The sequence below is a fragment of the Atractosteus spatula genome, chromosome 1, assembly GCF_055471065.1.
Source record: "Atractosteus spatula isolate fAtrSpa1 chromosome 1, fAtrSpa1.hap1, whole genome shotgun sequence".
Taxonomy (NCBI): Eukaryota; Metazoa; Chordata; class Actinopteri; order Semionotiformes; family Lepisosteidae; genus Atractosteus; species Atractosteus spatula.
Window position 1 is genome coordinate 24,406,769 of NC_142706.1, and position 25,762 is coordinate 24,432,530.

At 37.4% G+C, this 25,762-nt stretch overlaps 1 protein-coding gene and 2 pseudogenes across 1 annotated transcript in view; all 3 read left to right on the forward strand.

Moving 5' to 3' along the window:
* Positions 1-25,500, forward strand: part of gabrg1 (gamma-aminobutyric acid type A receptor subunit gamma1) — a 115,207-nt gene extending 89,707 nt beyond the window's left edge. The window contains exons 7-9 of the mRNA XM_088910195.1: positions 16,184-16,336; positions 16,653-16,852; positions 25,225-25,500. Coding sequence (XP_088766321.1) covers positions 16,184-16,336; positions 16,653-16,852; positions 25,225-25,500 — 629 coding nt within the window. The remainder of the gene's footprint in view (positions 1-16,183; positions 16,337-16,652; positions 16,853-25,224) is intronic.
* LOC148840760 (uncharacterized) lies at positions 3,597-4,615 on the forward strand (annotated as a pseudogene).
* On the forward strand, positions 4,824-6,136 carry LOC148840761 (uncharacterized; annotated as a pseudogene).
* Positions 25,501-25,762: the final 262 nt, after the last annotated feature.

Below are 25,762 nucleotides of genomic sequence, written 5' to 3' on the forward strand. Positions count from 1 at the left end.
TTCGTGTTAAATAATTTTTTTAAAATTAAAATTCATTCTATACAGCAATCGCATATTTGGGTACCGTTTCATAAAACTTTCATGCTTAAAATGTTTAGGGAGAAATGGAAGACTGGTGTGTATTTTTTCTTTAAACTACCAAGACCAGCCATACACAATACAGTTTACATACAGTAATGTTTATGTTCCTAAATTAATATCGTTTATGACCTTCAGATGTGTTATGCTCCTCTTCTTTTTATGCTCAGCTACCAAAATGTCCCTTTAGTGGTAAAATTTCATATAAATATTCAATACTTAGCGGATTAAAATGTGCACAGTAAAGAGATTAAATGATTAAATCTTTTCACTACCGACCAATGCACCACGAGTGCCTCTGTCGGTCATTTTGGCCAGCCAATCACTTACCGCGGTGCCCTGCGGTGGCTTGTGGGTAGTTTCCCGTACCGCGGGTTTGTACCGTGCATTTTGAATGGCATTCAAAATGCACGGTACAAACCTGTACCACACGCAACTACGCGTGAGCCACCGCACCGTACCGCGGTATGTGATTGGCTGGCCAAAATGACTGACAGGGGCACTCGTGGTGCATTGGTCAGTAATGAAAAGATTTAATCATTTTATCTCTTTACTGTGCACGTTTTAATCTGCTTATTATTGAATATTATATGGAATTACACTGGAATTTAGTAGTTGTGCATAAAAAGAAGAGGAACATAATGCATCTTAAGGTCACAAACGATATTAATTTAGGATCATAAACATATTTTGTAAACTGTATATTGCTGATATTGGTATTTTAAAGACAAAAAACACACCAGTATTCCATTTCTCCCTAAACATTTTAAGCATCAAAGTCTTACATGTGGTTATTTCGGAAACGTTTTTACGTCCTCCTTCTGACCATGTTACTGTACGTTTATATACAGTACTTTGTGAGAAAAGTGATAGTATTAAGCTTTTCTGCAAATACGCTCGATACCGGAGTAAACAAAAGCATACTTTTAGAATTTGATTAATAGGGAATATAATATGGAATCGCGTATCTAAAGAAATTAATAATAATTAATAACAATGTTCCTGCTGTCAGCAGTATTGTGTATACAGTTTTATGTACAGGCTGCTAAAACTTTCACAAGTAGAGGTCTTTAAAATTAGGTTGGACAAACGATTTTTTTTAATTCTTAAAAAATAAATCAAAAGGATATATAAATATATAAAGATATATAAAGATATAATGATGTGTTCCTGCTTAGACATTGCACAACTTTAAAAGTTATAAAAACAGGTTTCGATAGTTAATAACCACTTTTAATGCGCGGAACACGGGTGATTTTTCTTCCTCCTGATCATCTTAGAATCTGTGTACGCTGTAAGGTTTTTACTTCTCAAACGTTTAAATTACACGAATTTCATAAAAACAACACACGTTTCGAATAGAAAAAATCATATTCTGTTGTCTTCCTGATATTTAGAAAAGATCAGCAGGTCTTTTTTCCCCAATCAGAAGCTCTGAAAATAGCGTTCTGCCTACTGCGATGTGTCAGAGGGGGAGGTAGCACCGGGAAGGAGGAAGCGCAGAGCTCAGTATTGCACAATGGCTTTAAAGCACCAATTGCGTCTGCGTTCATAACTTAGTGTTTAAAATTAAACAACGTAAATCATTTTCTTTGACTTCTAAGTCCCTTAATTATCATTAAGCACAGGTTTGTTTTTTGATACCATCGTTAGACAAAGCAGGAAGTTATTGTACTTTGTAATGACATGACACGTGGAAAGATGACAGATTACAGATTTTAATCGTCTTTAATTTTGTTATACATTTTAGAAAAGTTTCATCTATGCATACACCACAAAACTATTCTCGATTGTATTTCTGAATGCTATGTATAAAAAAAGCTTGCAGCTTACTCAACGATTCTAAGATGATCAAGAGGAAGTGTATTGCATGTCTAATGGTCTAACCCCATTTTCCCCATTTTGATTAAAATCGCAAACGCGTGTTTAATTAAATGCCATTATTGATTCACAATCTGACAACGCAATGTAAATCATTATCTTTGTATTCTAAGTCCCTTAATTCACTTTAAGCATAGCTTTCTCACTATTTAGATTTATTTTTCATACCATTGTTAAACAAAGCAGGAGCGTATACTACTTTCTCATGGGATCAAACGTGGAATGATTGGAGTAATCGTTTTTATTTTTTAAATAAATTTTAGAAAAGTGTCATTTATACAAAAAAGTTGCATTTAATAACACTCAATAGTTATATTAATAGAGATAAGCTCTCTATTAAAGCTCAGATTAAACATCAAACAGCAATATCTCACATACTGGGACTGATCTGTGATCTGTGATGTGGTTGAGTGTGAATTGTGTTTACAAACAATGTAGACACAGACTCAGACAGTGGAGTGAAATTCGGCACAGCCAGCACACCGGTGTGTGTGGAGGGGATTGGTTAGGGAGAGAGAGAGATGCGAAAAACGCGCAGCGCCAGGCGAATACACAATATTAATGTAGGGCTTTCGGGCGCACGTGAATTTGCGCCCTACACCCTGTGGTACCGCTGTGTACATACAGTACGAACATGTTGTGATATTTAGAAATATAAAAAATGTCAATATATTCCCAATAATATTTGCTATTTTAGTTTTTCAAAGAAATGTTTATTTCTTAAAAGAAAACTCATGGCAATAGCTTATAAGTCGGGCACTTAAACCATCACGCCACTGATACGGTCACATGACAAGCAGTGAAACAGCCATACACATATCAATAGATATGTGTATATACTACTGTTTGTGCTACAGTACATGAATATAATTATATCGTTATTAATTTCTTTAGATACGCGATTCCATATTATATTCCCTATTAATCAAATTAATCCCTATTAATCAAATTCTAAAAGTATGCTTCTGTTTACTCCAGTATCGAGCATATTCGCAGAAAAGCTTAAAACTATCACTATCACAAAACTTCTCACAAAGTACTGTATACTGTATAAACGTACAGTAGTATGGTTAGAAGTAGCAAGGAGCACGTAAAAACATTTCCGAAATAACCACATGTAAGACTTTGAGGCTTAAAATGTTTAGGGAGAAATGAAATACTGGTGTGTATTTTTTCTTTAAAATACCAAGACCAGCCATATACAGTACAGTTTACATACAGTAATATGTTTATGTTCCTAAATTAATATCTTTTATGAGCATGTGAAAGGCATGGTGAATCGGAGATTCTCAAGAATTAGTTTGTATGATTGGAAACAAATGCGTGATTGGATCAACGAAATGCTGTGGTGTTACCTTTTGTCAATGAAAAAATAAAGTATTTTCATTTACAAAGATGGTTACAAAGAATGTGGACCAGGGTAATACTTTGAATTTACAGCTTGTCCAAGGTCATTCATTATTAATACTATTAGTAATATCTTCGGTAAAGACTTTGATGCATAAAATATTTCTGCATAATTAAAATATTTATGATAAAGGTGGTAGGTTGTGTACTTTTGTCCAACTGAGCAATCTTGCTTTCATAAAATATACCAATTTTAATGTATAATGATTAACGTGCTGTAAGGATTTTGCCTGAAATTTAATACCTTTTCTTTTGACTCTGATACCACCCAGAGTAACACTTAGAGACTTCTAAAACAATTTTCTAGGAAACTAATGCTCTCTACCATTTTCTCCCTCAAAAAACAGATTATCCTTTCCGACAACAACATCAAAGAGGCTAAGGAATTTCTATGGCTGACAGCTCCACATCATCTTCCCTTTATAACTAACCTCATTAGATCTCTCAACTCTAAACTCTACCAGTTTCTCACTACAAAGAAGGACAAAAAACTCAGTCATCTTCTACAGAAGAAAACCATCAACACCCCAAACACCTTCACCAGTCCTAACCTTGTTGTCACTATACCTTCTGACCTTTCCCTTTCACAGGATGAGCGACCCCTCCTCAGCAAAGACCTCAGTTTTGTACCAGTTCCCAGGAAGCTGGACATTCCCCAGACCAATGTCGACCTTAACCGCTTTTACCGCAGGATCCGTCTCAGAGCACATTTTGCTGACGATTCCTCTTCACAGGCAGCTGATAACAACCTGGTTATTGATGTCATTAACAACATTAATCCCAAACAGAGCTGTTGGACTCCCCCCTCTGGCCATTTTCCACCAGTCGATTATTTCATTAACCAATGTAACAATCAAGCTCCCAAGGCACTCTCTATACCCAATAAGCACAGGTCCAATCTCACCCAAGGAGAAATTCAGGTGCTCCAGTCTCTCCGCAACAGAGATGATATCGTCATCTAACCAGCGGACAAAGGAGGCACTGTTGTGGTGTGGCGTAAGGATCTATACATCTCTGAAGCTTCTAGACAACTAACTGACACTTCTGCCTACCTCCCTCTCCAACAGGACCCTACCACTGACTACCAAAAGGAAGTGGTATCCACCATTTCCCTTCTTATCAGCAGTAAGGAGCTCCCCCAGGAGGCAAACCGGATCATCATTGAACATCCGCAGATATCTCAATTTTACCTCCTCCCCAAAATCCACAAACCGGACACCCCTGGACACCCCATTGTATCAGCATGTAACTGTCGCACTACTTACATCTCAGCCTTGCTCTACAGCCTCATGAGACCGCTGGTTGAAGGTCTTCCGTCATACATCAAAGACACCAACCACGTGCTCCAACTTTTTAATGATTTCCAATTTCAGGACACCAAATGCTACATTTTTACCATGGACATCACATCTCTTTACACCATCATTCCCCATAATGACAGCCTTACAGCCCTCAAGCACATGCTGGACAAACGCACAGTGCTTGATCCACCCACCCACACCCTGGTACGCCTTGCAGAATTGGTTCTCACACTGAATGCATTCTCCTTCAATAATCTTTTTTACCAACAGGTGAGTGGAGTTGCCATGGGCACCAGAATGGGACCCAGCTATGCCAATATCTTTGTTGGCTGGGTAGAAGAATGCTTCTTCGCTTCCTACACTGGCTATGTCCCTGACCTCTATAAGCGATACACTGATGACTGCGTCAGTGCCACCACATGCTCTAACGACCAGCTTGAGCACTTTCTGCATCATTTCACCAACTTCCACCCATCCCTCAAATATACAGTTAACATATCTTCAGCTACTCTTCTGTTTCTAGACATCAACTTCTCCATTAACTACGCTCGACTCTCTACTTCGGTCTATTACAAACCCACAGATTCACATGACTATCTCCTGTATAGCTCATTTCACCCCAAACACACTAAAAACTCTCTCCCTTTTTCACAGTTCCTTTGGCTACGATGATTATGCAGCAAAAACATCGCTTACCAGAACCAAGCCCTCAAAATGTACTCATTTTTCATCAACAGAGGATACCCTAGCAGCGTTAAAAACAACCCTCGGACCATCAACTCAATCAGGAACTCACGCCGTAACAACCACATTCCTTTGGTGCTTCCCTAACACCCCAATACATTTCCTATCCCCAGGACAATTAACGACAACTTTCCCATCCTACAGGATGATCCCTCCATTGGGGCCCTCTTTTTTAACCGCCCCACCATCTCATATCTCCGACCACCTAATCTGCATAACCTTCTTGTTCACAGCTCCCTTGACCTCCCTCAGCAACCATCCACACCAGGCACTTTCCCTTGCAACAGAGCTTGCTGTATCACCTGCAAGTACACATCCAACACCACACTCATTCAAGGCTCCTCAGGACAATTCCGGATCACCCAGATGGCATCTTGTACCTCCAGCAACCTTATTTACTGTATCTCTTGCAGTAAATGCCCAGTTTCTCTCTACATTGGAGAAACAGGAAGCAGACTTGGAGACCGCTTCAGCGAACACGTCAGGGCTGTGAAGATTAAAGATCTCTCCGACCCCATTGTTTCTCATTTCACCTCTGACGGCCACGTCTAATCTCTCTAATCTCTAATCTCTCCGTCTGTGTTCTCAAAGATGGTTTTCCAAACTCATACATCAGAAAGACTACCGAAACCAAACTTATCCTGCAGCTAGGATCACACCTTCCCCCTTCTCTTAACGACAGACTACTATTCTACTGTAACACATCAATTTCCCTACGGGATTAATAAAGTAATATCTATCTATCCTACTAAATTTTCTCCATTCATTGGACGTTTCATTTCACACCTCTCGACACCTATTCTGACTTCACACCTCTTGATTGGCCTCTCTTTCTGTCCCCTGCTCCCGCCTCTCACCCCTCCTCCCTCCCAGCCTTTGTTCTCCCACTACATTACCTTTGCCTACTGCCTTGTCTCTCTCACACCTGAAGAAGGCTCCACGGCCAAAATGTTGTGTTTTCTCTCTTCTTTTTTTCAGCATGGAATAAACCTATTACTTGTTCCTTTGCAGCCTACGCATGCTGACGCAGCTACCCACCTGAACTACTGCATGCTGTAATACAGTTTAAATTTAAAAGTTTAAAGAGTATACAACTTAAATTCTTAATTGAATAAAGATTGTCCCTCAGCAGTGATCGGGAGTCGAAACCGGGTGTTTTCTAGCGAAAGCTCAAACGCTTTACATGAGAGGTTGAGCTTTATTAGCTCCACCTGGTGGTAATTCCGGATACTATTATCTTGTGGTATTATACGGTATGACAAGTTATGAATTGTTATACCGCAACATGCCCACCGCGTTTTACCGTGGCATACCCCGCTTGTTTTGAATGGCTGCATCTGTAACTGAGATTATTTAGTGTATATTTGTATTTAAATAATACATTTTAAAGCCACTATGTAATACATTTATTGTAATTATAATCTAAAATATTTTAATACATACTTGATCATTTTTTAACTTTTTATTCTTAGAAATTGTTTGTGGTACATCGCATATGTGTTTTGGTAGCAGCTAGTGACAGCTGTGTGAAGTCATAGGGGTCCTCCTTAACACAGCATAAACAATGAAACCCACTGCATTTGTTAGTGCTCCATTTGTGCTGGATTTTGCCATTGAATGTAGCATTTGTACTGCGTTCGTTCCTAAGAATACCGTGCCTTATTTTTCAGGTTATCACATTACTGTCGAAAAGAAACTTTACCTTTAGCAAAAAACTCTGGATAATTAATCTATCTGGATGTGAGAATAACAAGTACTGCAATTTGGCTTTTCAGTCTACCTGGGAGAGTGGGGGTAGGGTGGTTGTGTTGCATTAGAATAATAGTATTTTCTATGTGTTAGTGTGAATAGTAAAATTAAATTGGATTCACCTGCATTTTCTATAAAAAGATGTAACTAGCATGTCATAATATTTCTTTGCTGTGTTTTTTTATTCATTCTATCTAATTCTATCATTTTGCATGTTTAAATTAGGTGGGGACACACTTAGTTTTTCTTTGAAAACTAAAAAAATAGGTGCCCAGCATTATCTCTGACAAGGGATTTTGCACCCTAAATTTTAAAATTTGCATTTACTTGCAAATTCACTCATCTCTGTGCCAGTGCCTGGAAAATGTTTGAATGTGAATGTCCCATTCAAAGAATAAACCACTCTTCAAATATTTGGGAAAAATGGGAAGATTGGGGATAGGGGAACACAGTCCCCCTAAAGTCCCCTAATTGTGTACTTAGCGCTACAAAACCTGAACAGAGATGTGAGAAAAATGCTGGATCTTGAGTGTGGTCAGGCAGCACAAGTGCAGAGTTAACAATCTTGGTTAAAAATTGTTTAAGTTAAAGCATGTGTATGTTGATAGGGTGAAAAGCTGGCTCACAAACTGTTTGCTAGCATGAACCTTGGTAGTTTGCATTAACATGTAAGGAAACAAAAACCCTTCCTGCATCCCATTTACAGATCCAGCCCTTCAAAATGTGCGAAGTATGCTACGTCAAAACGCAGTAGACATGGCACATCAAAACGCATCATACCGCATGTTATGAAAATAGTATCTGGACACACCTTCTGAAACTGCCAGGTGGAGCTAATAAAGCTTAACCTCTCATGAATAGCATTTGAGCTGTCACCAGAAAGCGCATGGTTTCAAATCCCGGTCACTGCTGAAGGGCAATCAAGTTGTATACTCTTTAGACTTTTAATAATTTAAAACTGTGTATTACAGCAATTTAAATCATTGAACATTAAAAAGTCGGTATATTTTATCAAAGCAGGATGGCTCAGTTGGACCTTGGACAGGCTGTAAGCTCAAAGTGTTACTGTAGTCCACTTTCTTTGTAACCGTCTGCATCAGTTTAACTGTTGCAACACAAAAATACTTTATTTTTTAATTGACAAAAAGTAACACCACACTCTTTTGTTTAAACGGATTGTTTTGTTGCTGCACAGGCTGTTAAACCATTGGAAAAGAGTGCCTCTTTCTTATAAGCATTTCATTGATCCGATCACGTATCCGTTTCCAATCATACAAAATAAGTTTTGAGAATCACAGATTCACCATGCCTATAATGGTGTCCCAGAGATTGCTCATTAATTATAATAATGTAGGAACATAAACATATTATGTAAACCGTATATGGCTGGTATTGGTAGTTTAAATAAAAAATGGTGTGAGAAAGATGGCAGAAAGCAAAGGTAATGTAGCAGGAGAACAAAAGCTGGGAGAGAGGAGCGAGGGGCAGGAGCAGGGGACAGAAAGAGAGACCAATCAGGAGAACTGAAGTCAGGATAGGTGAAAAGAGGTGTGAAATGAAACCTACAATGAATAGAGAGAATTTAGAAGAAAAGTAGTCTGTAGTTAAGAGAAGGGGGAAGGTTTGATCCTAGCTGCAGGATAATTTTGGTTTCTGTATTCTTTCTGATGGTTGAGTTCGGAAAACCGTCTTTGAGGACACAGACGGAGAGATTAGAGCGGTCATGGCCATCAGAGGTGAAATGAGAAACAATGGGCTTGGAGAGATCTTTAATCTTCACAGCCCTGACGTGTTCTCTGAAGCGGTCTCCGAGTCTCCTTTCTGTTTCTCCAATGTAGATGGCTGGGCATTTACTGCAAGAGATACAGTAAATAAGATTGCTGGAGGTACGAGATGCCATCTGGGTGATCCAGAATTGTCCTGAGAGGCTTTGAATGAGTGTGATGTTAGGTGTGTACTTGCAGGTGATACAGCAAGCTCTGTTGCAAGGGAAAGTGCCTGGTGTGGATGGTTGCTGAGGGAGGTCAAGGGAGCTGTGAACAAGAAGGTTATGCAGATTAGGTGGTCGGAGATATGAGATGGTGGGGCGGTTAAAAAAGAGGGCCCCAATGGAGGGATCATCCTGTAGGATGGGAAAGTTGTCGTTAATAGTCCTGGGGATAGGAAATGTATTGGGGTGTTAGGGAAGCACCAGAGGAATGTGGTTGTTACGGCGTTCCTGATTGAGTTGATGGTCCGAGGGTTGTTTTTAACGCTGCTAGGGTATCCTCTGTTGATGAAAAATGAGTACATTTTGAGGGCTTGGTTCTGGAAAGCGATGTTTTTGCTGCATAATCATCGTAGCCAAAGGAACTGTGAAAAAGGGAGAGAGTTTTTAGTGTGTTTGGGGTGAAATGAGCTATACAGGAGATAGCCATGTGAATCTGTGGGTTTGTAATAGACCGAAGTAGAGAGTCGAGCGTAGTTAATGGAGAAGTTGATGTCTAGAAACAGAAGAGTAGCTGAAGATATGTTAACTGTATATTTGAGGGATGGGTGGAAGTTGGTGAAATGATGCAGAAAGTGCTCAAGCTGGTCGTTAGAGCATGTGGTGGCACTGACGCAGTCATCAGTGTATTGCTTATAGAGGTCAGGGTCCGGTTTGTGGATTTTGGGGAAGAGGTAAAATTGAGATACCTGCAGATGTTCAGTGATGAGCCGGTTCGCCTCCTGGGGGAGCTCCTTACTGCTGATAAGAAGGGAGATAGTGGATACCACTTCCTTTTGGTAGTCAGTGTTCAGGTCCTGTTGGAGAGGGAGGTCAGCAGAAGTGTCAGTTAGTTGTCTAGAGGCTTCAAAGATATATAGGTCCTTACGCCACACCACAACAGCGCCTCCTTTGTCCGCTGGTTAGATGACGATATCATCTCTGTTGCGGAGAGACTGGAGCACCTGAATTTCTCCTTGGGTGAGGTTGGACCTGTGTTTACTGGGTATAGAGAGTGTCTTGGGAACTTGATTGTTACATTGGTTAATGAAATAATCGACTGGTGGAAAACGGCCTAACCCTCTGGCATCTCTGACACCTGCCTTCTAGGGCAGTTAGGGTGAGAGTGCCAGTAGCAAACAAACCTACCAAAAATAGCAAACGCACAACAGTGGCATCAGCAATCATTCCCCCCAAAAGTCTTTTAGGGTGGCTGATCCCAGTCATCTCCTCCTGAGTGACTTTTACCTTTCTAAGCTGGCGAAGCATGTACATGGTTTCTTTCTCAGTATGCCATGTGGCATCCTGTGCAATAATGTCCTGGAAATCTGGGGAGATCTGACACAGCTGCTGATGCTGCTGCTCCATTTTCAGGGCATCTGCTTTTCTGATCTGTTCATGCCTGTGCTCTAGGAAACCCACTGGCGGTGGTGTGGCAGTGGAGCCTTCCTGACCTTCGGCTGAGTGGTCATCTGGAGCACCTGAGAGAACTGCGATTGTTACCCCATTCTCACTGTTCAGGTCCACCCTGCACACCTCCTGATTGAGGAATCCCTCTATCCACATGTTTACAATAGTTTTCTGGGGGTGGGGGGAGCTGCCCCAGCACTGGGATAGCTAGTTCACAGTCTTTGAACTCGCTATCACTCACCAGGCCAATGTCAGTGCGGGCGGGGATTCTGACAGCCCCCTTTGCCATGTTCTGCACTAACAGGCGGGTGGCTTGACCATCCAGCTCCAGTCTGGGTGAACCACTGTTGGTCAGACTGAGACTGACAAACTGAGCTGGTGGCTGGAAGAAAACCTGCTCAGCTTTCATTCTCTGTCCCTTCCTGGGGACCGGGTGTGTTGGAAACCCTGCCATCGAGGCAGGAACATTCAGGTCAGTCTCACTCACTACCTGGCAGGTCTGAAAAATAATGTTACCTAACTGCACGTTCCCTGGGTCACAGCAGAGGGGATTGGCATCTGTGATCAGGTGTGTTCAGTGTCAGTGTCACGCCTTCTCTGCTTGAGATTGTTTACTCCCCGCAGTGCAGCGGCTAGTTCACGCTCAAGCAGTCTTTTTCACCATTCAAGCGACACAAATCTTTGCGTATTTTCTGGCTACACTCGTGTAAACTCTCAAGTTCATTTTCCTTTTCATGCAGGCTAGCCTCTAGTTTTCTGTTAGTTTCCTCAGCAGCAGTTTCTTTTGCAGACAGGTCCTCCAATTTCACTAAAACCTCTTTGAGTCGGTCTTCACTTTTTTCATTTTCCGCTTTCTTGTCCTTGATTATCTCTAATATATCAACTCGCTCGGTTTTATACTTCTCTAACTTGCCTTGAAGCTTTTGCAACTTTGTCAACTTGGACAAACACAATTCCAGTTGTCTAGAGAGGTTTAAGGCTAAACTAGATAGGACCTGAACTGCATTCACAGAAACTCCTGTATTAAGCTGGTTCGCTACCTTAGCTACCAGGTCCATCTGGAGCTTTTCAACTTCATCAAAGTTCAATTTCTCAATACCGTCTCGTTAGCCAGGATTGTGGTCGCTAGAGAGAATACTTATAAGCAACTCCATTGTTATTACTAAGGAAAAACTTTGAGTATTACGTTTAACCACAAAACAGTTCTATCACCACAAAATACCACAGATGGATCACAAATCAGCACAATCTGCACTCTACATTAAAGAGGGGGGGGATTTTTTTCCAGCACACTATTCTTGTGTACAGAAATCGGGTGCGAGCCACACGATTTCACTGAAATCACAATTATTGTACTCGATTGATTCTCATTTCAATCTGTACCATCCTCACACGGGGCACCAATAGATGTAGGGGTTTTGCGAATTTACTGTGACAATTTATTAATTGTAGTAGCAATTACTAGGTGGTTCGTTATGGGTTTTAGAAAATCAATCGATCAGTAAGGGTTATCAAATTGCAAGGTATATAATCACAAAGAGATGCAAAACACAAAGAGATACAAAGAATACGCTTCAGTATACCGTTCGGCTATACTATCGTTAATCAGTCTACATTAGCTACTCAATAGCAAATACATTTCTCATATGAATTGAATTGATATCAACTTGTGTTGGGGTAACAATTGAATTCTCAGGATGCAATGTAGAACATTGGATTTACTTTTCCAGATATGGATTCGTATTTCCTGGCATGGGCACCAAAAGACCAGCTAGCGGCTGTGTCCAATCGCTGCGGGGTTCGATAGGCATCATCCCGGTGTCCTCTGGCTCCTTGCCAACCAGTCAAGGTCCAGCTCGGAGTTGGACAAATTAGGTGGAGAGATTTCTTCTGTGGCGACGCGCCGACAGAGTCTCTCTCAGGAACCTAGTAGTAGTCCGGCTGACTAGTAGAAAGTCTCTATGCACAGAGGGTGACCGCGGGTCTGAGCAAGTCACTCTTTAGGGAGAAGAAACTTGGTATAGCGCTGTTGGTAAATAAAAACTTATTCAGGTTGTCAACAAGAGTCCAAACTTATACTCTGGTGATCAAGCGAAGCGTCCACGTTGGCGTTGGCTAGCAATTTATGTGCGGGCATTCCCCGGGCCGACACTTTGCTGAAACAAGGTTCCAGTCCCTATACAGACAACACCAGCCGTCACGTGATTGTCTCTGAGGGTGTGAAAAGTGGCCAGAGAAGCAAAGTTTCTGAGCTGTGCAGTGTCTTTTAAACCAGGACCAAGACAGGTGGTGACTGATCGAAAGTTTAGCGGGCATTTCAGACCCACGTGGGGTTACCACGCCCTACAGGTTCCTGATTGGTTGGTCAAGGTGAGAGATGAGTCACAATAACCTCTGACATCTAGGACCAAAATCCAGATGTTCTCAAGAATGTCACAGACAGATAGGCGCCAGGAATGACCATCGATCATGAAAGCCAAGCATGGCTGAGCACATCCCCACTTGGGATCTGCTCCTTATCTGAGAGAAAACACTCTAAATCAGAACTGTATGAATAGCTTCTCTGTGGCTGCACCACAGAGATGAGAAAGAGAGATGGGGCCTCATTTAGGAAAGCACAGCAACACTTAATTCTGTCTTATTAATAAGCGTTGCTGCTACAATGCTTACATAGCTCCCTACGTGAATTCTCGTTCTTGACTGTGAAAGCTATAGAGAACTTTACAACTGTTTTTATTTTCAACAAATTGTAAATATGACGTTTGCATTGGCATTTTTATTATTTTTTCACTTAAGCGTATGGAGGCTGTCATCTGTCAGAGGGTTCAACTGCAGCAGCCACAAATTAAAAAATCAACTTTTTTCTCCTGATGGTAACTGTAACAAATTGTTACATTTCAAATCCTTGCGAAACAATCATGACCTCATCCAATCAAAGGTTTGATGTTTTTTTTTTTTGAAAACATTATCTTGACATGCAGGTGTGAAGTAGAGTTAACAGCTTCAGATTTAAAAGGTTATTAATAATATTTTCCATGTCACATTAACATTGGAATGTTCTTACAAGTGTAAAAAGAGGCAAAACACAACGTGTCTACTCTATAACTCTTCAGTTTACAGAGAAATTTCGCCAGAGCCACACAACATTGTCTAATAATACTCTTCTTGTATCTAATTTCCAGGGAGTAACCCTGTTACAAAAGGGAACAGTGCATCAGTCCTTGATACGGTCAAACAGTACATACAATGTCTTGTGGAGTTTCAGCGTTCACTTTTCTGTAATCTTTACAGAACAGTGATTTCTCATCAATGTTTGTAACCAATAAACAGGAGGCCTTCACAGACTTCCTACTTTGAACTCAACTGCGCTCAAGTAAATAATGTACAGTTTATCACCTTCTAAAATGCTTCTAATTTAGCAGGATATGCACGATAAGCACATTGTTTAATGGGGATGACATTACCCACGTCTATAGCACTGTACAACACAGCTTTGAGTCAGAGTGTTTGTTAATAAAACATATAAACACTTCCAATACATATAACAACTGCATGATTTTTTTATCCATTTCAGCTAAATGAAGGGAATTGAATAACTCAGAATCTCAGACTGCCAATTGTAAAAATAACCCTTCTTCCCTCCTTTGTTTACCTTAAAGAATTTTGCGAAGAAATCCTTAATCCAAAAACCATCACTTAATTTATCTAGATAAATTCAGGCCAGAGCCAACAACAAGCTGTAATATAGGACTATTTTTTATCTATTCACTATATAAGAAACAAACTGAAAATAATATTCGGATTGTGCTTTGAAGCATTGGGTGCAGTTCTTTGTCCATTACCACTACATGGACAATAAAAGTTTTTTTAAAAAGAAATGGATGTCAAAATGTTAACGAAATGTCCACCTGTGATATTTTAGCTGCTTAGTTACACGATTCCATATTCATATAACTATCAAGTGATGTTAAATCTCTACAACATTTATCTTTTTACAATAACAGCAAGTGGTATTATTACTACGTATTCTTAGAAAAGGATAAAACATTATAACTTTTTATGAAGTACAGAATATAAGCTTAGATAATAATGTTAGAACAAGCACATTAAAACCAGAACTCACTGTAAGTTACCAAGTTAAAGATTTTGATGCATGAAATATTTATGAATAATTATTTTTTTATAATGAAGGTGGAAGGTTGTGTACTTTTGTCCACTGTCTGACTGGTGCAGCTTGAATAGTAGAGGATCTGCCCTGTGTCCTCCGATGGCAGATTGTGAAAAAGCCTCCATTTCCTGCTGTCCTGGTCAGGTTACTGAGAGCTACAGTCCATTCCCCCAGAGGTTTCTGGGTAATGTGGTCCTGACAGGGCTGCTCTCTCACAAGATATATTCAAAAGTGTAAAATTCAAATCAAGGTACAGTATGTCATGCTATACTAAGGTACAGTATGTCATTGTATAATCCATCAGTATGGCCACATTACAATTTCTGCTCCATATTTAATTCAGTGAAGAGACACCATTTGTATTCTGGGATTCAATAAATACTTCATTGACAAGCTGAAAGAAGTGAACGTTTTAAGTGAGCAGAGAAGACAGATGCAAGTATTCAGTATTCTCAAAGAATACTGAATACTGTTAACAGAAGTAAATTCAGTGGAACATTTCAAAATGAACAGTGGAACAAGAAGTGGAAACTACATGAAAGTGCATTTAAAAATCCAATTGGGGCCTCTTCTTTACTCAAGGTTTTCTTGCAGTATGGAACTTTGTCTTTATTCAGGAAATGGCTGAATGATAATGTGGATTAATTAAGTGTTAACAGCCAAACAGGTTAGATGGGAAAAAATGGTTTCTTCTCATTTATAACCAGTTTTTATTTTGTAATGATTTCTATTTTAAATATGATGTTGAGGTTTTCTTTTCATATAGATGTATAAGAAGCCTTTAAAAAATGCTATGCTTATGTTTTACTGTTTCAGTTTGAGGATTGTGGAAATAAGTATGCAGTCTGTTCCAGCCATTTCACTCTTTGAATTAAACACTTATTTAAAAAGAGCTAAAGCAGCCTAAGGGATTGGCCAGAGGCATAAATGACAAAGGATATTTGTCATAACATTTCATTTAAACTAGTAGCCTCCAAACAGTGTACATTTGTCGAGAAAGTTCATTTTTCTGAAATACTTTCTTTAACCATTAAAATCTTCTTGAAATTACTTTAGACAAGGTTTATTACAAGAATACTAGTCATATATATATATAACATCATAATTGTTTTTTTTACATACATGTATTTTCTGATTATCTAAATAAACTTATTTGTAATTCCCAACTGTTGTTTTTTTTTCCTTTTCAGGAAGATAGAGCTTTACCATTATTGGAGGTATCATGGCTAATTTATAAATATAAATTGAAGATTTGTTAAGACAATGTGATTTTTAGAAAAATCTGGTCAAAAGTATGGTTCTGAAAATGCAAAAATATAAAGGTCATTCAGAAAATTGAATGTTTACGATTTTGATGCAATGTTGAACAATTTAGGGAGCCATCTTGTTAGGGGATTTATCACATATCTCTATGTAAACAAATTACAGAAGATGTTGCTATTTATACTGATTCAAAACTATGTTTATTTTGTTTTTCAGGAGAATATGTGATCATGACAATATTTTTTGATCTGAGTCGTCGGATGGGCTACTTTACTATTCAGACATACATTCCTTGCATACTGATTGTTGTGCTTTCATGGGTGTCATTCTGGATTAATAAAGATGCAGTGCCAGCCAGGACATCATTAGGTATGGTCTATTTTTAGATACATATTTGCTGTGAAGTAGGAGTAATAAATTAAAATACTTTGAAATAAACTTAAACCATACTCATAATGTCACTACTGCGCTGCTTTATCAGTGATATTGTTGCATTGATAAATTATACTTTAAGGTTTCAGACTTTGTATTTAATTGTGGTATTTAATAGGTTTATGGAAGGGGCATTATTTTAGTAATGCTGACTTTTTTTCACTAAATTTAATTAATACTCCAAGCCTGATTTTCTATTACCAGATAACACTGAAAATACAGTAACTCCCTCATCCTCATTCCTCATTTACAGGTATTACTACAGTGTTGACCATGACTACTCTTAGCACAATTTCCAGGAAGTCTTTGCCAAAGGTATCATATGTGACAGCCATGGATCTCTTTGTATCTGTGTGCTTCATCTTTACCTTTGCTGCACTGATGGAGTATGGAACCTTGCATTATTTCACTAGCAACAGGAAAGCAAAGAAAACAAAAGCAAATAATGCATCAGTAAGTTTTTTTACTTAATTTATTCTAATAATTAGTAATTATAAAATGGTTACAAGTTAAGGTGAACAAAAGGCCATTCAGACACCATTGCAAATAGTGTATTGCCTAAATTGTATTATGTAAGCCTGCAGCTTATTACAATTATTTATGTTTGTAATTTAAAGCTGTCTTGAAAATGATAAGGTGGACAAACTCATTTTTAAATGTAGAAAATCATATGCATTGAAGAGAAAATCATTTAAGAAAGAAAGAATCAGTATAAACTGTTGAAAAATGAAAACATTTTTTCTCAAAAGAAATACAACAGTAAAATATACATTACATATCATGTCAAAATGCAGATGACACAGACAGATGTCAAAAAAGATGGAATTTCATTTAAATAAGGCTCCTACTTTTCATAATGTACAGAGAGCTGATACTGTAGGTTCACAGGCGGAGCTTCCCGAAGAAGAAAATTCTCTTTTGACTGGAGAAATGGTTGTTATAGGTGGTTAACCAATTAAGCAATATAGATGTATCAGGTCATAACTAAATGTACACTTTAGATATCTATGCAGTGACTTGCAAAAGTACTCAGACCCTACCTATAGTCTCCCATTTTGTGAAATTACAAAATGATGTAAGGTATACACAAGTTTTAAACTTAATAGTTTATTCAAAACCTGAATCTGATATTGCGAACACATGAACCACAGATCACAACTTAACAGCATGTCAACATGTCACCCTAAAAAGTTTCATGATTTACAGATGCAGCCATTCAAAATGCACGGGCGATACCGCATTATTTTCCGGTACGCTGTATGCAGTCTACCGCGAGTTACCAGTAAATACCGCAAGTTACCGGTAAATACCGCTAGCAAAATAATAGTATCCGGAATTTCCGCAAGGTGGAGCTAATAAAGCTCAACCTCTCATGTTTGAGCTGTAGCCATCAAAGTCTTTAACGAAGATATTACTAATAGTATTAATAATAAATGACCTTGGACAAGCTGTAAACTCAAAGTATTGCCCTGGTCCACATTACTTTTTTCATTGACCGTCTTTGTAAAAGTAACACCACAGCATTTCGCAATCATGCATTTTTTTCCAATCATGCAAAGTACAGTAATTTTTGAGAATCGATTCACCATGCCTTTCACATGCTCATAAAAGAGATTGATTTAGGAACATAAACATATTACCGTATGCAAACTGTACTGTATATTTAATGTCTTAACCGTGCCCATTTAAGTATTGAATATTTATATGGAATTTTACCACTGAAGGGAAATCTTAGTGCCTGAGCATAAAAAGAATAGGAGCATACTGCAACGCGTGTGAAGGCCATAAACGATATTAATTTTGGAACATAAACATACAGTATATGGCTGGTCTCGGTACTTTAAAGAAAACATACACGAAACATGGTTTCATTATGACCAGAATCGGTCTTGAGATATTTTTAACTTGATTTACAGTATTTGAGAGGTATGTCTTGACACCGATACTACGTAAATACTGCTCACGTACTGTATATGTTTCTAGGTTTATATTATGCATTTCATACGGTCAAATTACTTTTGAGCAACTGATAAGAAGCGCGAAACGGTATGCCCAGGGCGTTTTAGTTTCGTTTTGTGTGGGGACTGCTTTAACTATATCGCCGTGGATTGATTAGAGATATCAAGTACATACTGTACAAGTCATTTTTTAAATGTTGTAGTTCGTCTTGTAAAAATGTTACGAGAACATCATCTGTCAACAATTACACAGGTTCTGTTTCCATATTGCGGATTTTGGTTACGTAATATTATTTTCTAATTTCACGTTGTGAATATATGATTTGGGCAAACAGAGCCGCAAAGAAGTACATTATGGGTTGTTGTTTTTTTTTGCAGTTTTATCTAGAACAAGCGATGCTTAAACCTTTGTCTGATTCTTGTGAAACTATCCACACGACAGTTACCTACAGTAGGAGTTGACTTCAGTGATGTCACTGATGGGATGTTTCTAAAAATCCATCCTCTGTAAAACGTCTTCTCTAGTTGTCCTGCATATGTATTCGCTAATGAAGCTGTGTGTTCTGAGCCTGGTTCTCTACATTTCTGTATGAACCAGCTTAGAGGGCTAAAGACAGCTAAATGACTTTATTTTTTAACAAACATTTCTTTGAAAAAATGAAACGTTTCCCTTGGTCAGAGATTAAATTAAACCTCACTCGCACGAAACAAATCTATATTTCTAAATATCACAACATGATCGAATTTAAGTCTTTTTAATAACAATGAATAGTCACCTATGCGTTACAAAATAAACATTTATATTGATTTGAATCGCGTTTTGATTTAAATCGTAAACGCGTGTTTAAATATATGTGTTTAAAGGCGATATACTGTATAAAAGCGCTGATTCTTATGGAATGTGTTCCGCCGGGGATTCCAAAAATTTATTTTTTTTAATCGCGTATCTAAGGAAAATTGCAGTATAACTTTGTTCATGCACAAACAGTGGCATGTTACATTATAATTTGGGTGTCTCCTCTTGCCAGAAAGCTCTAAATTGCATTTTGAGTGCGGTTTTTGACTTTTTCTAAATTGCAACCCATAAATAAAGCTGATACAGTTTAGACTTACTGTATTCTAAACTGTATTACAACAGCACATTGGACAATGCAACGTAAATTGCAAAAATGCACTTGGAATCTGTCCAAGTCCTACTACGAAAATTATTTAAACTGCGACACTGATCATTCATCTTTAAATAAACTTTATTTTATATAGCGTTTTAAGCGAATAGGTAATTAGATTGCTCATAAACCTAATCGCTTTTTCTACATAAACACAGCGTGATTGCTCTCTGAAAATGCTTTTCCTTTATATTTAGGCTCAGATTTCAACTATAGTATTATTATAAACTTTCTTGGAAAAATGTCTTTTATGTAAACCATGTTTGCTATTAATTCATTTAGGGCTAAAATACGTTCATTGTCTTCCAATCGAGTCGAGTTGACATTGGAAGCTTGCCACGCCCGGACTGTTACACCAACGCATTAGCATGTTAAAGAGATTTCATTGAAGAGCCTAGCTACTAGTTAACACTGTACTTCCTACTTTGAAAATACCTGTGAAACCGGTTTAATTCATCACAGCCAGCACTCCGGCAGAGAGGGGGTTGTACTCGTTAATGTCCGATGACATACAAGTGGAAAGATTACAGATTTTAATCGTCTTTTTTCTGAACCAGGGAAAATCTTATCATGTTTCTCTATAACAATAATAAAAAACTTTATTTTACATATCACCTTTAAAAGTGGCATCTCAAAACAATACAGTAGATGTAAACTACAGATTACAAGGTAAATACCCAGACAAACGCAAACGCGTTTTTAATAAAATGCTTTCATTCATTCAACAGAGAGAGAGCGTAAAACCTGGGTGTAACAGCTGTTCCTTTTTCTGATCACTCGCTCTCTGAGATACATGGGAATCCAGGCTTTTTTTATCAACGCTTTCTTTTCCCTATACCAGATCTTATGGAACCACTTCAGAAGGGTGTCAGCCAGTCAGATTCCAGGAATCGGTACTTTAAAGAAAAAATACACACCGGTATTCCATTTCTCCCTAAACATTTTAAGCATCGAAGTATTTAACTAACATGTGAAATAGCGTGTGAAAAAGTGGTAGTTTTAAGCTTTTCTGCTAATATAATATGGAATCGCGTATCTAAAGAATTTAATAACGATATGATTATATTCGTGTACTGCGACAGGGCTGTGTAGGGCTGTTTCACCTCTTTCTTCATGCGACTGTACCAGGAAGAGGATTTCTTTCTATTCGAAACGTGCATTTTAAAAGTTTAAGAAGTAAAAGCCTTACAGCGTACACAGATTTCTAAACTGATCAGGATCGTTATCTTTGTCTTATGCATAATAATGTTCACCGCTCTGTCCAGCAAATTAATAATAAACTTTATTTTATATAGCGTTTTAAACGAATAAGTAATTAGATTGCTCATAAACTTGCTTTTTGCTAAAAAAAAACTTTGCTATCACTTGCTTTTTCTTTTTATTTAGGCTCAGATTTCAACTATAGATCGTATTATTAATAACCATAATAACAACCAACCAACAAAAACAACCATATAAACATAATACCAGCCAAAAACATAAATAACAACCACAATACAAAATCAAATATATCAAACCATTATACTCTGGCAAATTCCTCTAATTATCATAATCCCGCCCCTTATGCAAAACCAAACCCTCCTCCCATCCCAGTTTATCCTCTTTATCATAAACAAAATCCACCTCATATTTTCAACATAAAGCATTACACAAAATCAATACCTCAACACTCCATACTCAACAACGATAATTCACAAACAGCCAGAACATGTAACTCCACATTCCCAAACAGACCTCATTTCCATAGCCCCGCCCCTTATGCAAAACCAACATCCCTCCCCTGTTCTCTCTCTCCCCTGGCGTTTGTAATCGTTTTTATTTTCAAATAAATTTTAGCAAAGTCATGTATTTTAAAAATCTTAAGATTTTTATATTTATGTCTTTATTTAGTAGTTTCATCAGTGACAAAGGCTAAACTTTCTTGGAAAAATGTCTTTTATGTAAACCATGTTTGCTATTAATTCATTCAGGGCTAAAATATGTTCATTGTCTTCAAATGAAAGAAGGGTTCCTTTCGCCATGGTCGGGTTGAAATTAGAAGCTTGCCACTCCCGGACTGTTACACCAACGTATTAGCATGTTAAAGCGATTTCATTGAGGAGCCTAGCCTTTCTTAACTAGCACTGTACTTACTGGGTTTTTGAGGGGGGGGAGGTGTCTTTCGCTGTGAAACCAGTTCAGAAAAAAGACGATTAAATTTAATAAACGATTAAGGGTATTTACCTTGTAATCTGTGGTTTACATCTACTGTATTGTTTTGAGATGCCACTTTTAAAGGTGATATGTAAAATAAAGTTTTTTATTATTGTTATAGAGAAACATGATCAGATTTTCCCTGGTTCAGAAAAAAGACGATTAAAATCTGTAATCTTTGCACTTGTACAGTATGTCATCGGAAAATACAATCAGTTTCTGCTTTGTGTAAGGATGGTTTCAAAAAGTAATCTAAGTGGTGAGAAAGCTGTGCTCCTCAAAGCGCTTTACAGGATAAAAACAATAACAACAATAGTGGCTGGGCAAACGATTTTTTTTATAGAAATATAAAATGATGTGCATGAACAAAGTTATACTGCTATTTTCCTTAGATACGCGATTAAAAAAAATAATTTTTTTGAATCCCCAGCGGAACACATTCCATAAGAATCAGCGCTTTTATATATCGCCTTTAAACACATATATTTAAACACGCGTTTACGATTTAAATCAAAACGCGATTCAAAACAATATAAATGTTTATTTTGTAACGCATAGGTGACTATTCATTGTTATTAAAAAGACTTAAATCCGATCATGTTGTGATATTTAGAAATATAAATTTGTTTGGTGCGAGTGAGGTTTTATTTAATCTCTGACCAAGGGAAACGTTTCATTTTTTCAAAGAAATGTTTGTTAAAAAATAAAGTCATAGTTCCATGGGATTCGATCACAGACCATGTGACATGGGAGTCAGGAACCTAACCCAGTCACATGCAGAGTGCTGAAAAAGCACTACAGAAACATTATCAACAGACAATGTACAGCGTGTACTATTCTTGTGTTGCGGTACATGAATATAATTATATCGTTATTAATTTCGTTAGATACGCGATTCCATATTATATTCCCTTTTAATCAAATTCTAAAAGTATGCTTGTTGACTCCGGTATCTCTTTAGTTAAAGACTTCGATGCTTAAAATGTTTAGGGAGAAATGGAATACTGGTGTGTATTTTTTCTTTAAAGTACCAAGACCAGCCATATACTGTATGTTTATGTTCCAAAATTAATATCGTTTATGGCCTTCACACGCGTTACAGTATGCTCCTATTCTTTTTATGCTCAGCTACTAAGATTTCCCTTCAATGGTAAAATTCAATATCTACAACGGGCACAGCAAAGGCGTTTACTGTAAGTCTTTCTACGACAGACCAACGGACCACGAGTGCCCCTGTCGGTCAACCAATCACGTACCGCGGTACCGAGCGTCATCTTGCGTCACAATGCGCGACGCCACCTGCGGTACGTGTCTGTAACGCGCACTTTGAATGGCTGCATCTGTATTGGCCTGTTACTGAGTCTTATGGACAGATCCCCTCTGGGCTCCTAGATGTTCCAGTGGTCCCCTTTCAGATAAGCCTGCACTGTCCACTGTTCAGTTGTTCTTCTCATAGAGATTTTCAGTAGTAAAGTCACTATAATTTTTCTCCCACTCTTCAGATTAACTTTTTCTTCATCAGTCAATCTTAGACCAGAATGGGAACATGTTTTCTCAGTTACAAAAAGTACTAACTTATCACTGTTATACAAAGAAACCTGGGCTACACCCAGTTTTCCACCTTTCATTTAATCAGTACTTATCATTTTCCATAATTAGACACTGGAAATTTCTAAACAAATACTGGAATATTTTACCCAAATAACTCAGAGCAGCAAAATTATGAATCTTTCACAAATCTAATTTTGCTCATCATAATCGTTCTACAAAGGAGATCATACATGTAATAACCAAATAATCCATCCATTTTGTCTAGACTCTAACTCATGCATTTTTTTTGCTTTACAAATTCTAACAAACATCATAAACAGTTATAAATTATAAAATATTTCTTAAATACCATAACAATTAATACAATTAAAAGTTTTAAACATCAGTTTTAAAACAGTTTAAATCGGTAATTAAAAAAATAAAACTTATATAGACCATCCACCTCCTTTAAAAAAAAAACCCATCATGAACCTTACAGGCAACAGGTGTCCTACTTACTGGCCAGCAATCCAGCGTCCATCTTCTTCAGATTGAAGACCAACCTATTCTTCTATATACAGAAACAGAACAAAACTAAATACAAAATTAAAAAAAATAGATTCTCACTATAACAGACCACTTCTTTTATCCTACCAACCAACTCAAATAAATTATTATTCAAGATATTACAACTCTCTATAAAGGGTGTAGGCAAAACACAGACTGCACGTTTCCCTATGGCTTCTTATATACACCAGCTCGCTAATCCAGTGAGACAATTGCACACAGAACCTGTCCAAATGTAGTCAAATCTTATATGGATACAACTAAATTATTCACTTGCATGAAAAATTGTTTACATTCACAAAATAAAGTCATTACAGACAATATGTTTAATTGTCATTTTGCTGCAGACATTTTAACAGAAAAATACATAACTGTCAGCAAACACTACTACACAAAAGTATTGAGCCTTATATGTTTTGTTAAACATATATATAGGAAAACAGAAATATAATATAAGTTTATTCCATGCTGAAAAGAGAAAAAGAAATCACAACAAATAAACCTATTACTTGTTCCTTTGCAGCTTACGGATGCTGAAGCAGCTACCCACCTAAGATACTGTATATAATATGACTGGTTTATTCCATGCAGAAAAGAGAAGAAAAGAAACAATTTTTCAGTTGTTTCTTTTCTTCTCTTTTCAGCATGCAATAAACCTTTACTTGTTCCTTTGAAACCTATGCATGCTGATACGGCTACCCACTTGAACATTGTTATATGTCTGTTGCCCAATACCTACCTGTAAGTTTCCATATCAGTTCAATTAAAGAGGGCATTGAATGGCATTACAAATCTATAAACTGAGTACAAAACATAATTCAAAGTTCTTGACCTGTGTGTGTTAATCAGTGATCACAGCTGTATTATGAAGTAAGTGCACCTGTTATTGTCTGAATTATGAGTGCATCTGAAGTCAGATATAGATAGAAATCTGAAGTTATAACTCAAGAAAACAAGCTACTAGAAAATCTTCGTAAGGTAGGAATTAAGTGGGCATGTAAAAGCAAAGTAAATGAAACACAGCTTAATGAACATTATTGTTTAAAGAACATATTTCATTTTGAAGGTGTAAGTTATAAATGAAGTTTATTTGGGGATGAGAAATCACCACATAGAAAATGGTGAGCAGAAAGTTTCAGAATAATCATGTAGAAACATACATTTTTATCAAAATGTAGTTCTAAGACTCAATCATATCACTACAAAATTGCTTTAACTAGGAATATAAAAAATAATCATGTCATTAATGTAAATGTGGCTTATTTGAAGGCAGATTTGTGTAATGTTCAATCACAATTGTGCAAAAACTAATTAAAGATCAATAAAAGCTTTCATTTGTACTACTAGCAATCCAATAGCATGTTTTAAGGACTTTTATGAAGAAATTTAAAAAAAAATCTTTTTCCAATAGAAATCTACTGTAGTAAACATTCGACCAGGAACTTCCCTAATTCAAATGAACAACATTGCCTCCTACCAAGAAGAGGATGATTATGCATATGAGTGTCTCGATGGGAAAGACTGTGCAAGTTTCTTCTGTTGTTTTGAAGACTGTCGTACAGGAGCTTGGAGAGAGGGACGAATGCATGTTCGGGTTTCAAAAATTGACTCCTATTCCCGAATATTCTTTCCTACAGCATTTGGTTTGTTTAATCTTGTTTATTGGATTGGGTATTTGTACTTATAAATTTAGGAGGTATGATGCAAAAGATTACAATTTCATTAGAAAATCAAAACCATAAAGATACACCTTCACATCTTCGTAAAATTGTAGGCATTTTATCTAGCATATCACACAGATTATTATTATATCTAGTATTACAGAGAAGAAAAACTACAATTCATTCATTTGTAAAACCATTTCTTCCCATATTAATTATTCAATCTGTTTTTTTTTTACATTTCCTAAAATAAATATGGCCACCCAAAATTAAGTATGGAGATTCACC